The following is a 14,427-nucleotide window of genomic DNA, read 5'->3' as shown; positions in this document are numbered from 1 at the left end:
CTGGTACAGCTGCATCAGATGCCAGATGTGGAAATCGTGATAACTTCCAGAGCAGCCAGCACACACATTCAGTATTATGCCCTGGGCATTGCACACGACCCGGCAGTTGATGGAGGGGAAGCCCTTGCAGTTGATTTAGATCCTACCCTGCTCACTGGGTGGTGCTTTGATGCGTATGTGTGTGCAGTCTATTGCACCTGCTACCTCAGGGTATTCTACTATTTGGTGAAGAGACACATATTGCTGGCCAATGCCTCACGGGTCAGGGGGAAATATACATGCTCACCGACATGTGCTGCCATGGCATCCAGGAACTGGTGGAGTACCTTGGATGCTGATGCCTGTGAAATCCCCATCATATCCCCAGTTGGCCTTTGGAAGGTACCTGTAGCTAGTATTCTTAGGCCTACACATACCTTCATTTCCACTGGGATGGGTTCCCCTCTGTTAGTTCTGTGTGTCAGGTGTGGCCGGCACAGCTCAACAATTTGCTGTAGGAGGTCCCTGTTCACCCTATAGCGCTCCACTATCTCCAGCTCATGTAGCCCTTGGTAGGTTACCCTGGGTCTGTACGCTCTTCTCCGTCTCCTCACTGTGGGTTGGGTGGCAGCATTCACATCCTCACCACCCTCAGCCTCCTTCACAAGTTGTATGATAGCTATTGCAGCCCCTAACATTTTGCTGTTGTGAGTGTTAAAAGTTCCCCGCTTGTTTACACCGGTGGTGTAGGGTGTGGGAAAAAACAGAGGGGTAGGTGTTTGCATAGTTTATAGTGGCGTTCTGGGCTGGGCTGGTCTGCTGCCTGTGTAATTGGGCTGGTTCTGATATGTTTCACCCGGCAGCGAACCCAGTACCCCTTGATTACCCTCCTACTGCTGCTTTCCCTTCCCACTGCCTTTCAGTTTCAGCCCGGGGGCACGCCGCGCAATCGGTGTACACCAGTGTGCACACTGCTGCTATTTCCTGGTTTCACTTCCTTTATCTTCCTGTAGATCCTGGTGCGCGGCACACACACCGCTTACACTTTGTCATACATGCTAGGCAGGTTTAGACACACCCCCTGGCTTCACTGTGCTTAGCTGGATGCAACCCCAAGCCACAGGGCTCCAATCTGCTGACAGTATGCCTGACACACCCACCCATGATGTCACCTACCACATAGTCTTGCACTCGCCTATTCATACTCTTACACTGTTGGGACCTGCCTCACATGCTGGTGGAAACTGGGATTCACTATCATTCCCCTCATTTGCATAGGATTGCCTACTAATGCATAGTTACATGTGTCACACTGCACCTCCCCCCTTAGCAACCACTATTCACTGGCCGGGTTGTCTTTTGCCTGCCACTGAATTGCATGGCAGAATACTGATTTTAGTTGGAATGCTTGCTTTGGGTTTATTTTCTTCCTTTCCCACCGATTCCGTTTGCGCGGCACTGCCCTATGCTTAACCAGCCATGATCAGTGGTAATAATATAAAATTTGTATTTTGGACATTTTGCTTTGTTTGCAATGCCAATAACCTTATACTTGGCCATTGGCATGCTTCCTCAATGATATGCCGCCTTAATTTGGTGCTGCCATGTCCCCGTTTTGGATTTTGCAGAACCGTACTCGGTTACTAACTGTGTACATTTCTGCATATTACAATAGTCCTGCACGCCCTGATTCCAGCTTCTTGGATGGCAGATTTACCTCATTTGCATGGTTTTCACCTGCAAATAGGGTAATTTGCATATGGGGGCTGGGAACATGCAGTACTAGTGCTAGGGCGCTCACGCATGTCAAACAGGCACGTACATGGATCACTTGGCTGCCATATTGGCAAAATTACCTCTTGCACTAATCATGCACACCATGCAAGCTATTGAGAATCCGGGGGACTATGGTTTTTTTTTGCTCTTCAGTGTAAGAGCTGGGACAGCAAGGATTTTTTTGCTTTTCACTGGAAGAGCTAGCTGGGGAGGAAGGCGGATATAACTGTAATAACCCATTTGCTACAATTTAGTGATCAGGTTATTAAAGGGAAGTGTTTGGATGTAAGTGTGTGCTCATGTGTGTTTGGGGTCAGGGTGCAGATGTAATTTTAAAAACCTGATCATTACATTACTACAATGTAGGTTTCTTTTTTTTTTATTTTGCGCTTTACTTTATGAGTTGAGGGAGTGTGGTGCTAGCTTGTGATATTGGCCATTGGCCCAGGGTGCTGGCTGAGACAGCTATGCTTCTGTTTTAACTAGGTCTTAGGGTACTCTTTGGATTCCCACTGGAATACCGCTTCCATGTTATACATGCTTCTCCCAAAGAAAGGATTATGTACTGGAGAGGCACAGGATAAGATATCCTTTATGTCAAGAGTCATATGGAAAGGGCATACATCTTCCTTACATATGCTAACTCACCTACCTCTGAATCTGGGGTCTAAGTATCTGCCACAAGAACACCCTTCTCTTCTTTAGAAGGGACCCCTGACCTCTCAGATTTCCAGAACTGGCTACTTGGGCTTCAAATAAAATTAAAGCCTTAAGCCAACCGGAACAAAGCCTGTGAAAAATCTACTTGGTTAAAGCATGCTTGTGGGCACAAGTTTCACAATCCATGTTTTTTTCATCTGCACCACCTTAGGGATCATGGTTCACAAGTGGGAATTCAAGACCACCACTAGGTCTCTGGAGAACTCATTAAATAAAGAGTGAATAAATACTGTCCTACCCCCACTAACAAAAGCATGACTGACAGCAGAAGGGGCCCATACAGTGGCCTCAAGGCCAGCAAAAAACTCAATGCCTTTGGTCTGAGAGGACAACATAGGAACCAAAGGCATGGTGACCTGCAGAGCAACTGTGCCAAAAGCCTGTGAAGAAACCAACAGAGCAGCCAGGGTCTGAGGAAACTCCTCACTGAATTTGGTGTTGCCAAACCTAAGGGAAGCTGTTGGCACTGCTCAGACTGTCCACAGTTTCCCCATCGCTTCTTCAGACATCACTTTTCTGAATGCTTGTGAGGGAGACTTCTCAAGGCATTAGCCAAAGCAACAGTAACAAGGGACCAGGTACATGCCCTCTTGACAGATACACAGTCCCAGAGAGACTTCAATCTCTTTCAGACTGCCCCCAGGATGAACTCAGCACAATGGAAGCAGTCATCCCCATTGTGCTCCAGGCCTAGTTAGAATACACAATATTAGCGATGGTCTTTATGTGGCATCTACTTGCCTCAGTTTATACAATTGCTTTTCTTTTCATTTGCTTCTGTATCAGTTTTACTATCAAACATTTCAGTATATAGGATACAAAAATATAAAAAATAGTCCACTCTGAATGCAGGACTGACAACACTTGCATAGTACGCAGTCATATTGAACACTGTAGCTACAAAGTTTTAAAGGTGGTATTTGCTGATATCCCTGTTATCCCACCAATGTCATGATGTCATGGTGGATGGAAGTTGGCCAGGGCCACCATGGGTTGGGCCAGCCATCAAGGTACCAGCATGCTAGATATCCGACTGATGAGGACTACACTGGTAAATAGTACAATGAATGCCTGTGCATTTATAAAGATGATAAAACTCTTGCCTCTGCATTCATATTTAATTTAATGCCTGTATTTGCTAGAGACAGTTTCAGATGCAGAGATGCTTGTGCAGAATATTTGTTGGTCAGCTGTGAACAACAGACAGTTATTTCAGAGTGAGGGAGAAAAGGAATTAAAAACACATATGCCTATTAAGTCAGCCAGCCAGCCAAGTTTTGAGATGGAAAATTACTTTGTTCAACCAGGAAACAGAAAACAGTGGCAAAATAGGATCGGTTAAGTGTGTGATATTGAAACAGAAGTTTTACACTTAATTTACCTATGTTACTAAGAAATGTATAAAAAGAGCAGGAAAAAAATCACAGAGCAATGACAGTTAATCAACCAGCTACTCTTGGATTCACTACTTCTGGATATTATTGTGTAAAGACATAAGAAGAGTTGTTGTGAGAATGAGACCCTCACTGTTTCAAAAGACATAACTTTGGGGGGAGGGGAGTGCATAAATTGCATCTTCAATATGGACATGCTTTTGTGGAGAGATTGCAAAATCTCTTTTACAGTTCAGGAAACAGGGACGGTGAATGTATTTATATCAACAAACAGATTATACGTAGTTGTGAGGTTTGCCTGAAGTCTAGCAGACATAAGCCAGGGCCCATTGTTGACATGCATCTGGCTTCAAAGTACAATAAGTCAACTGCCAACATGGTACTGTAAATTATTTGAGAGTTATTAGGGAAGACAGAAATTTCTTCAGAAGTTATAGCTAGTGAGTTGGATAAAATAAAAGTGGAATTTAAAAAATAGGGTATAAATAAATGAAAAAGATATGGTTAAGAAGTAGTGTTATTGCCTCACAGTAAGAGGTTCTCTGGTTCCATTCTTGGCAGGGGTGCCTTCTCTGTGGAGTATGTATGTTCTGCTTGTGTTCACATGGGTTTCCTCTGGGTTCTCTGGTTTCCAAAGATATGCAGCAGGTGGACTGGACCCTAAATTGACCATAGGTGTGAGTGTGCATGAGAATGTGTGGTATGGAAAAGGGGTTGAGGATGTATGGATATATGCTTCACAAGTAACAAAAATTATTTATAGAGGCTGACAAAAGTTAAACTATTGTAGAATAAGAAGGATATACTTATGAGGCATAACAGAATTTATGTAAGGGAGCATCTTTCCTTGCTTTATAGACTCAAGGCAGTGGCAGATCATCAACACATCAATAAAAATGACAATTACGTAAACAGAGTTACCAGAATAACTTCCAAAAGATTCACCCACATGTACATCAAAATCTCTTCACCTCCTTTTGCCTCTAACTTATAAAAACAATGGAAAGCTCATTCCATGGCCATTAAGTCAATTTTTTTCAAGATAAATAACTCTCTTACAATGTTTACATCTGTCTTCCTCATGTGTCAAGCATGGGATGATTGTAAAATAAAAGAAATCATACAAACACAGAAACAGCTGTCAGACTATCTTACTAAGAGGGCTTTGACCCTTGAGCTTCTAAGCAGATTTAGAAGAACAGGGTGCACTGTGCAAAATGTTAATCTATGTTCTTCCTTGACATGCAGGGGGGGAGATACTATCAAGTCTATGATTACTTAATTTGGGACTTCAAATGTGGGAAAGATATTGCAGTGTGTTCTTGTAGCACTTTGCAACAGCTTCTGACTCTCCAGTAATGACTATAAACATTTTTGCTGCAGTCAGGCTGAACAGTGTACTTCAGTGATGTTTATGCATCTTGGATGTTCAAAAACAATGATCTGCACGTCTTGAAAGTTTAACTAATTTAACCTTTTAAATTGAGCTAAATAAAAATGCTTAAATGGGATACAACTAACATCTCACATACTCAATTATGACCCTAGAGAGCTGTCCCAGTCTTGGGACTGCTCGTGGGATTCCTAAAGGAGTGACTGCACTCATTTTAAAGTCCAAATACTAAAAATGATATAATAGAAAGTATGCAAGGAAGGGTATGCAAAGATGATACAGGATTTGCACCATACCTTAACCTCTTAGCACAAGAAATATGGACAAAGCCAAAAATAATGAGGGGCAAAGGCCAAAAAATAGGGACAACTTTTAAATATTGCTCTTATAAACTTAGAATGTTGCTAGAATAAAATTAGAAGTTATGTACCTACCATAACGTTCCATGTTAGTTGTCTTCTCTCGCCTTCTTTCTTGCTGGATGGGTTCGGAGCCGATCCTCGGCTCCGACTCAGCACTTGCTAAGCTCGAGAATCACTTTTAACAGCTTGAGGCAGCCCTATATCCCATGATGCAAGGCGGTAATTACCCAGATCTCGTTTGTATCTATAGGAAAACTGCCCGCAATCTTTCCACAAGGAAAGCAGAAGAATTAACCTGAGAAGACTGTAAGGGGAACCAGGTAACAGAGATCCCGAGCTAACTGGTGTCCGCGGGAGAACAATCTCCCAGAGAAAAATGAGGGAAAAATCAAGGTCTGTCCAAGCTAGGGGGACAGGAGGGAGGGACGCAAGAAAGAAGGCGAGAGAAGACAACTAACATGGAACGTTATGGTAGGTACATAACTTCTAAATGTTAAGTTGTCAATCTCGCCTTCATTCTTGCTGGATGGGACCGCGTCCCTAGCACCCCTATTCTGGGAGGCTCAATGGAACAGACTCTTGAGAACTGTGGAACCAAAACTTGCCCTGTTCCTGGAGGCCAAATCCAATTTGTAATGAGAAACGAAGGTATGAGGAGTGGCCCAAGTGACTGCTGCACAAATAGTGTCCAAGGGTAGTCTAGCCTGAAAAGCTGTAGATGTGGCTAGACCTCTAGTAGAATGCGCTTTAGGTTTTGAGATCAGCTGTTTGCCCCTCAGCTGATAAATGTCAGAAATGGTGGAAGATAGCCATCTGGATAAGGTTACTTTAGAAACAGGAAGTACTTTCCTATTTCCAGCATAAGAAAGAAAAAGCTGATCAGATTTTCTAAATTGCTTTGTTCTGTCCAAATAATATCTGAGTTGGCGATGAACATCTAGGCAATGCAGTTTTTGTTCTGCCCTGTTAGAATAATTGGGAAAAAATACAGGAAGGTCAATGGATTGATTTAAATTTGTTTTAGAAGCAACCTTGGGCAAAAAGGATGGATTGGTTCTTAAGGATACTCTATCCTTGTGGAAGAGTAAGTAAGGGGGACGAACACAGAGGGCATGTAGTTCCGACACTCTCCTAGCCGACGTAATAGCAACTAGAAAGAGTGCCTTCCAAGAAAGACATTTTAATGAGCATGTAGCAGCCGGTTCGAAAGGGGGAAGTATCAAGGATGCCAGCACTAAATTTAGGTCCCACTGTGGTGGAGGATCCCTAACAGGGGACTTAAGTAGGAACACCCCTTTGAGAAAGGCTTTACAAAGTTTGTGAGACATAATATTCTGGTCTGCAAATCCTACATGGAAATTAGAGATTGCTGCCAATTGGACTTTAACTGTGGAAGAAGAAGAACCGGAGTGAAAAATTTCAGCAAGAAAGTCTAAGACCGATTGAATAGGGGCAGTAAAAGGGTCTATGTTCTTAGACTTTGCCCAAAAAGAGAAACGTTTCCATTTGCTAGAGTAAATCCTCCTGGTAGAGGACTTTAGAGAAGCTACTACGATATCTCTAACGGGGTTAGAGATCATAGGAAGCCTGGCTAAGGAAGGAAGTGGAGCAACCAAGCAGTGAGGTTGCGGGAACGAATTGATCGGTGCAGTTGACCCGACTGATGGGTCAGAAGATCTGGAACTGGATCCAGATGCCAAGGCTGCACCATGAGATGGCGATGAAGGAACGGGAACCAAATTTGTCGAGGCCAGTAAGGGGCAATGAGAATCATTTTGGCTCTCAAGACGGTAGCTTTCTGGAGTACTTGTGGTATCGACGGAAAGGGGGGAAAAGCATAAAGAAGTCCCCGGGGCCAATCTTGGGTAAGAGCGTCTCTGGGGGATGATGGCCCGGAAGTGGAAAGAGAGAGAAGAAGTCTGGGCATTTGCTGTTTTGGGGTGTAGCAAAAAGGTCGCAGCATGGGTGGCCCCACTTCTGAAAAATCTCCTCCACTATGGATTGCTTGAGAGACCACTCGTGAGGCATGAGTATAGCTCTGCTCAATCTGTCCGCTATTATGTTGGTTCTCCCGGGGATATGCATTGCTACCAGAAACCGATGAGAGGAGATCGCCCATTGCCAAAGTCTGAGAGCTTCTCAACACAAGGGATAGGACTTGGCTCCGCCCTGCTTGTTGATGTACCACACCACGGACATGTTGTCCGTGTGAACTGCAACAGTTCCTAAGGGAAGAAAGTCGTTGAGGGCTTGCAACGTTAAAAGCACTGCTCTCATCTCTAGGACATTTATGTGCAGGTGGTATTCGAACAGTTGCCACGTGCCATGAACCATCCTGCCCTGATAATGCCCCCCACCCGATCAGGGAGGCATCCGAAGTGACCGTGGCTACCGGGGCCGGGGGGACAAATGGTCTGCCCTGATGGACTAGGGGAGAAGAAGTCCACCAGGATAGATGGTTCCTGCAGGTTTGTGTCACCAGGATCTTGTGACGCATGGGAAGCTGCTGGAAGGACCATTGGGTGAATAATATCCATTGTAGGAGATGCATGTAAAAACGGGCCAGAGGAAGAAGTGTGATGGCAGCTGCCATGAGGCCCAACACTTTCAGGACCAACCTGGCTTGTACCCTTTTGCTGGAAAGAATGATCCGAACGTGGTTTTGGATATCTAGGATTCTTTGACTTGTTAGGTTTGCTGACATCCGAGTAGTGTCTAGATCTGCGCCTATAAAGGTAATAGATTGGCAGGGCGATAAGGAAGACTTTTCAAAGTTGACCGAAATTCCTAACTGACCGCAGACACGTAGAGTATAATCTCTGGCTTGGAGAAGTTGATGCCTGGTGGTGGCTGAGAGGAGCCAGTCGTCGAGATACGGAAACACCTGGAATCCTTGACGTCTCAGGTGAGCCGTGACCGCTGCCATGCATTTGGTGAACACTCTGGGGGCTGTACTGAGACCAAAGGGCAGGGCTCTGAATTGAAAATGACTGGTCCCCAGCCGAAAGCGGAGAAACCCTCTGGAGCGTCTGTGGATTTTATGTGATAGTATGCATCCTGAAGGTCTATGGAGCACATCCAGTTGTTTTTGCCCAGAAAGGGCAAAATCGATTGAAGTGTGACCATCCGAAATCTTGTCTTTTTGACAAACTTGTTCAGTCTGCTGAGGTCTAATATTGGTCTCCAGTCTCCCGTCTTTTGGGAACCAAAAGAACCTTGAGTAGATTCGGACTCTAATTGATCTGTTGGAACTGGTTGGATGGCCCTTTTTGTTAGAAGCTTTGATACCTCTAGCCGCAATTTCCCATAGACCGGTGGAACGTCTGGAAGGGAACCTTTTGAGGAAGGGACTTTCCTCGAAGGGGATCTTGTAACCCTCGGATATGATCGACTGTACCCATCTGTCTTGAGAGAGGGAAAGCCAGGCTTCTGGGTACAGTGATAATCTCCCCCCCCCCGGCTGCCTCCCAGGGTGGGGAGTCGGGGAACACCCCAGGGGTGCTGGGAGGGGTTGTCAGAGAGGCTCTCTGCTGCCCTGGTTCTCGGACCTCCTCTGCCCCTAGGGCGGGCGTCTTGTTATTACCCCCTCTGCCTCTGGGGGTAAACTGACCACGTGCATCAGGCGTGACTCCCTGAGATTTTCGGAACCACATTTTCCCTCCCTTCTGACCTTTGGGGTAAGGTCTAGAAGGGGTGGAGAAATGGACTCCTACGGTAGAAAGAGTCTTGCCGTCTTGCTTGCACCTGGTTAATGTGTCCTTCACCTGAGGCCCAAACAAAGTAGTGCCATCAAAGGGAGAATTTGTGAAGGACGCCTTAAAGGGGTCTGCGAAATTGCAAAGTCGCATCCAGGACTGACGTCTAAGAGCCACTCCTGTGCCTGCGGCTCTACTCGCCCCATCGGCTGCATAAGAAATGAGCCGCATGGAGGAGTTAGTTATGGAATTTAGGATTCCAAGCTGAGAGGCAATCTTCTCTTGAGCCCCAGCAGCTAACGGATCCTGTACTACCTCACCCAATTCTTTGAGGATCTCTCTTTGAAGTCGGGTGAAGTGACATAAATAATTCAGCGAACGCATAGCAAAGGTCGCTGAGGAAAACATCCGCTTACCATACCTGTCCATGGTCCTGGACTCCTTGTTAGGAGGATGGACTAGTACGGAAGGATCTGCAAGTTCCTTTTTGGTGGCGGCTGCCACCACCATGGCATCAACCGGAACACCTTTCCCAAGAAACTGTTTCTCAGTGGGGGCCGTGATAAATTTAGAAGGCCTCCTGGGGACTGGTTCCACAGAATCAGGAGATGCCCACGCCTTTCGAGCTATCACCTCCATGAGGGGGTTGAAAGGTGGAGACACCCAGGAGGTGGAGGGTCGAGATCCAAAAGCCTCCAGGTATACCGACTCATCCTCGGAGGGATTAATGGAGGGCCAGTTTCCCCTCTGTTTTAGGAGTTCTAGGATGTCTGAAAAGGAGACATGCTCAGAGGGGTATCTTGGGGACCCCTCCGACTCATCTAAGTCGGTATCTGATGTTGTAGACTCAGGGGAGTCTAAGTGCTTCCTCTTGCAGGTCCTCTTACGCGGGGGCTCTCCTGAAGGATCAGGAAAAACCTCGGAAGAGGAAGTTCTTCCCAATGGGGAAACCTGGGGCGATGGATATCTGGGTGCGGGAGCAAGAGAGTGGGAAGAAACATCTACAGGCACCGTAGAGGGAGGAGCTAAAGGAACCGACTGCTGACTAAGCTCGGGGGCTAGCACACTCATCACCTCGAAGGCTCCCCTCCCAGGGAGGACCGAGACACCCCACTCCGAAGAAACAGGGATCCCCGCCCCACTGAAAGGGAAGGCTCCGAAGCGGATGTCTGCGCAGAACTCACCAAGGCCGAAGCTCCGAGAGGGAGAACGGGGGTCTGACAAGGGTCCGATGCCACTCGCCCCCTCGGAACCGACCAGGGAAGCCTGACAACCGGATCGCTCCAAGGACGGTCTCAAGGAGGAGATAGGAGTCTAAGACGATAGAGCCGAAAGGTGTGGTATCGGCTCCGAAGCCGCAACAGTCACGGTACCAATAATCTCCGGCTCCGAGCTCTGAAGGAGAGTCGAAGGAGGAATCTCAGGACGGTGTGGAATAGCGGTCGTCTGCTGAGACGGGCTATGGAGCATCTGGGCCAATGCCTGTGATTTTAGTAGTCTACTCACCACTCTCTCCAAATCATGGTCTGAGAGCCTGGAAGACCTTGACGATCGGCTCCGATGGCTCCGCTCCGAAAGTAAGGGGGAGGCCGGAGCCGAGTGGATAGACTCCAGTGAAGGAGATCTAGACCTCTTCCTCGACGGAGCCATCGGAGCCGATGAACCTTCAGTCCCAGTTGGAGCCGACAGCTTGTCGGCTCCGAGCTGAGGTAGAGATGTTTCTGCTCCAGCCGGAACCGAAACATGCTTCGAAGCTAGGGTATCTGCTCCAGCCGGAGCCGACACGGGTGTCGAAGCCAGGGTATCGGTGCCCGATCGGCGCCGGTACTGACACTTCCAAGAAGGAAGGATCGGCTCCAGACGGAGCCGATATCGACTCTGGAGGAGTCGGAACCAAGGCCACAGACTTGGACACCGAAGCCTGGGTCTTGGATGGCTTAGAGGGCTTCCCGGAACCGACCTTAGCCAGGGAGCTTTCAGGCTTAAGGAGACCCCTAAGGATCAACTTGTTTCTATGTTCCTGCAGGACCCTCTGGCTGAAAGAATGACAAAAAGCACAGGAGTCCTGCAGGTGTAGGGGTCCCAGGCAATAAATACAAGAAGTGTGACCGTCTGTCAGAGACATCTTCTGACAGCACGAGTCACACTTCTTAAAACCTAAGACCCTAGTGTCTTTTGACATGACCGAGTAGGACACTAACACACACACACACTCAGTCCTTAATTACACTAAATAAACAAAAGCACAGACACACCTACACAAAAAAATCCTGACAGGAAATTGTTGGGATGGAAAGGCCTATAGTCCTGACTGACAGAAAAAAATATAAAGGGGGTCGAGGAACTAACGGGAATAGGGTCTAAGTGAATCGAAAACAACTAACTATAACAGGGAATACATTTCTAAAACTAATGTGGTTGGATTTCTTGAAAAAAAGAAAAGAAAGTTCACTTACCAGGAGCTGGTAAAAAAGGTGACCTCATGAGCGAAGCGGCAAACGAGATCTGGGTAATTACCGCCTTGCATCATGGGATATAGGGCTGCCTCGAGCTGGTAAAAGTGATTCTCTAGCTTAGCAAGTGCCGAGTCGGAGCCGAGGATTGGCTCCGAACCCATCCAGCAAGAATGAAGGCGAGATTGACAACTTAACATTTTGTGTTGCCATGCATTTTCAGTAGGATATGAAGCCTGAAACTCAAATGTCTCTCGGTATTTAGTGACGTCAATCCTCATCAATTAGCCAGAAATCCACAGATTTTATGAGAAAAATCTGGACATTCTGCAAAAATCTGGACAATTGAGAGCTATGTTTGCACCGAGTCACATAAGGCATAATTTAAATTCTGCACATACAGCCCTCAGCTCAACAACTCTGACTCAAATGTCCTTGTAGAATAAGTAAGGTATAAACAGGAAAGGACTCTGAAAATACGGATACTGAGTAAGCAGGCATTAGGATATGAAGTTGAGACACTCATACATATTAACTGTAAGGGAATACCTCTTCAGTCACAGGGCTACTGATGTTCAGAATACTATTCAAGAAAAGAATAAGGGAACAGGAGGTATGAAGGGATTTAGTAACATTAAGGAAAGTCAAAAGGAGTTAATAATGTGTGGAAGAGTAACACTAACTCTGAAAGACACTAAAACAGTTAAATAGTAGGAAAACATCTGTCATCAACAACTTCTACTCTCAGTACTACATTTGGTACCTTAACTATGACTGCAGAGGCAAGAGTTTAGTTGATCTGCTGTGGCGACCCCTAACGGGAGCAGCCGAAAGAAGAAGAAGATAAATGCACTGGCTTGGTCTGTATGCCACATATTACATGTGTGATGCAGATGCTGCTATTCTAGACCTTTCAGACAACTTAGGTGATGGTGAGTATGTGAACCACTCCTTACTTGTCACCTCTGCAGAAATTACTTTCTGGTGAGTTCCTTTGCTCTGAAGTGGCTGTGAAAGAAAAAAACAATCAATACTTATGCTATAGTTACCTTTAATGTCCTTGCAGTAGCTTTTTTCAGTTTTCAGTATTGGATGTCTTATGGAACAACACACAGATGCAGACACCACCCACTCCAGTTTCAAGGTGTTGCTGATAACAAATGTCCCATCTGTATTATCGCTGTTCAGCACAGTCTGATTCTGGTTTATGGGTTCTCCATTCTGGAAATGCCATTCTAGTTCTCCTAGCGGGAAGCCACCCTCAGCAACACACTGCAGAACAGTTATATCATTCTGGTAATGAATGTTCACTTGTATCTGGTATGGAGCTGAAAGAAAATATTTTTTTTGTCAAAATAAAGCCTTAAAAATACTGTACTTGTTTCAAATATCTTTGGCAACCACATGCTGGCTGCCTGTTGTGATTTGATACAATCTTTTACTGCTGTCAAATGGTGAACTGTTTTGGGGGGGGGGTCTATATTACATCACCAAAGGCTTAAAAAAGCGAACGGTGATTCATTAAAAAAATTACTGTTCCAACAAAAAAAAAAATAATAATAAAACACTTTAAACATTACATTAAGTGGGGGGGGGATTCACCCCCCCCCCATACACTCCCCCTACTTCAATATACCAACTCAGAGACCACACTACAGTGCCGAAAACGGCAAAGTAACAAAGTGGCCAAGCAAATTCTTTCCCAGGGAAAGAATTCGCTTAAGAGCCGCTTCGATATTTTGCCATTTCAGGCTTTTGAGTACGACCAAGATACATTCGAAAGAATGCGTCTTTTGGTCTCCTAATAGAGAACCATTTGGAGGCTGGAACTGTAGAAAGAAATGCTGTTCTTTATCGAACGCAGTGCAATGTAATATTAAGTATCTTGGTGTTCCACAACAATGCATGTGAAAAATGACTGAAAGATACCCCTCTTCAAACAAAGAGTGCTGTTTTCTACTTAAGGTTTCTGTTTGAGAGCTTGAAGAATGGGTGATCAAGCAAGCATTTCTACATTGGATCACTGTGAAAAATGGAATGTACCATAGCCCCCCCCCCCCCCCCCAAGAAAAAACAAATTCAGACCTGTAGTATAAAAAGACTTGTATTTTTAGCCAAAAAGACAAACATAAAAGTTACTGCTAAGGCAGCCTCTCTGCCATTAAACATCAGTGCAAGTATTATTTTGTTACAAAAAGCAGCAAAGTGAAGCTGGGGTCATCTGAATCATGAAAGTTTTTCTCCTTCTAAGGACTGTCTCATGCCTCCACAGGTTAGTTTTGAGGGTAACATTATATTGATATTACAAAAATGTTATTTAGCAATGAAGGATATTCTGTTATTCCAAGAAGAAGGTATGATGAGTAGGTGTTCTTATTTTTGAAAGCAGTGATAAAGCCATGTTGTATACATAAACTGCAGCACAGTATTCACTAAGACCCTGATTAAAGAAGTTAAAATGGATTCAAAGGAAATTTACATGGCATATAACCATGATGCATTTAAGGTACAAGGGTGTGCATATTCAGATTCTGTTATTTTCAATATCATATAGACTTGCAAAAAGGGATGTGTTAGTGGGGAAGTACTATAATTATGAGTCAGAAAACTGCCAAAATGTATTTCTGTTTTTCAGGGGTTTTCCTGGGTAAGCTA

General features: G+C 45.3%; 1 protein-coding gene across 1 annotated transcript in view; it reads right to left on the bottom strand.

Annotated features, from left to right (window-relative positions):
- LOC122814354 overlaps window positions 1–14,427 on the bottom strand; it is a 380,048-nt gene that overhangs the window by 266,226 nt on the left and 99,395 nt on the right. Inside the window, exon 2 of the mRNA XM_044086939.1 lies at window positions 12,822–13,100. Within this exon, the coding sequence (XP_043942874.1) occupies window positions 12,822–13,100 (279 nt within the window). The remainder of the gene's footprint in view (window positions 1–12,821; window positions 13,101–14,427) is intronic.

Source organism: Protopterus annectens, chromosome 10.part0 (assembly GCF_019279795.1).
Source record: "Protopterus annectens isolate FY-2018-M chromosome 10.part0, PAN1.0, whole genome shotgun sequence".
NCBI classification, from domain to species: domain Eukaryota; kingdom Metazoa; phylum Chordata; order Ceratodontiformes; family Protopteridae; genus Protopterus; species Protopterus annectens.
The sequence above is the reverse complement of the archived record's forward strand: the minus strand, read 5'-3'. Positions and strand labels throughout refer to the sequence as shown.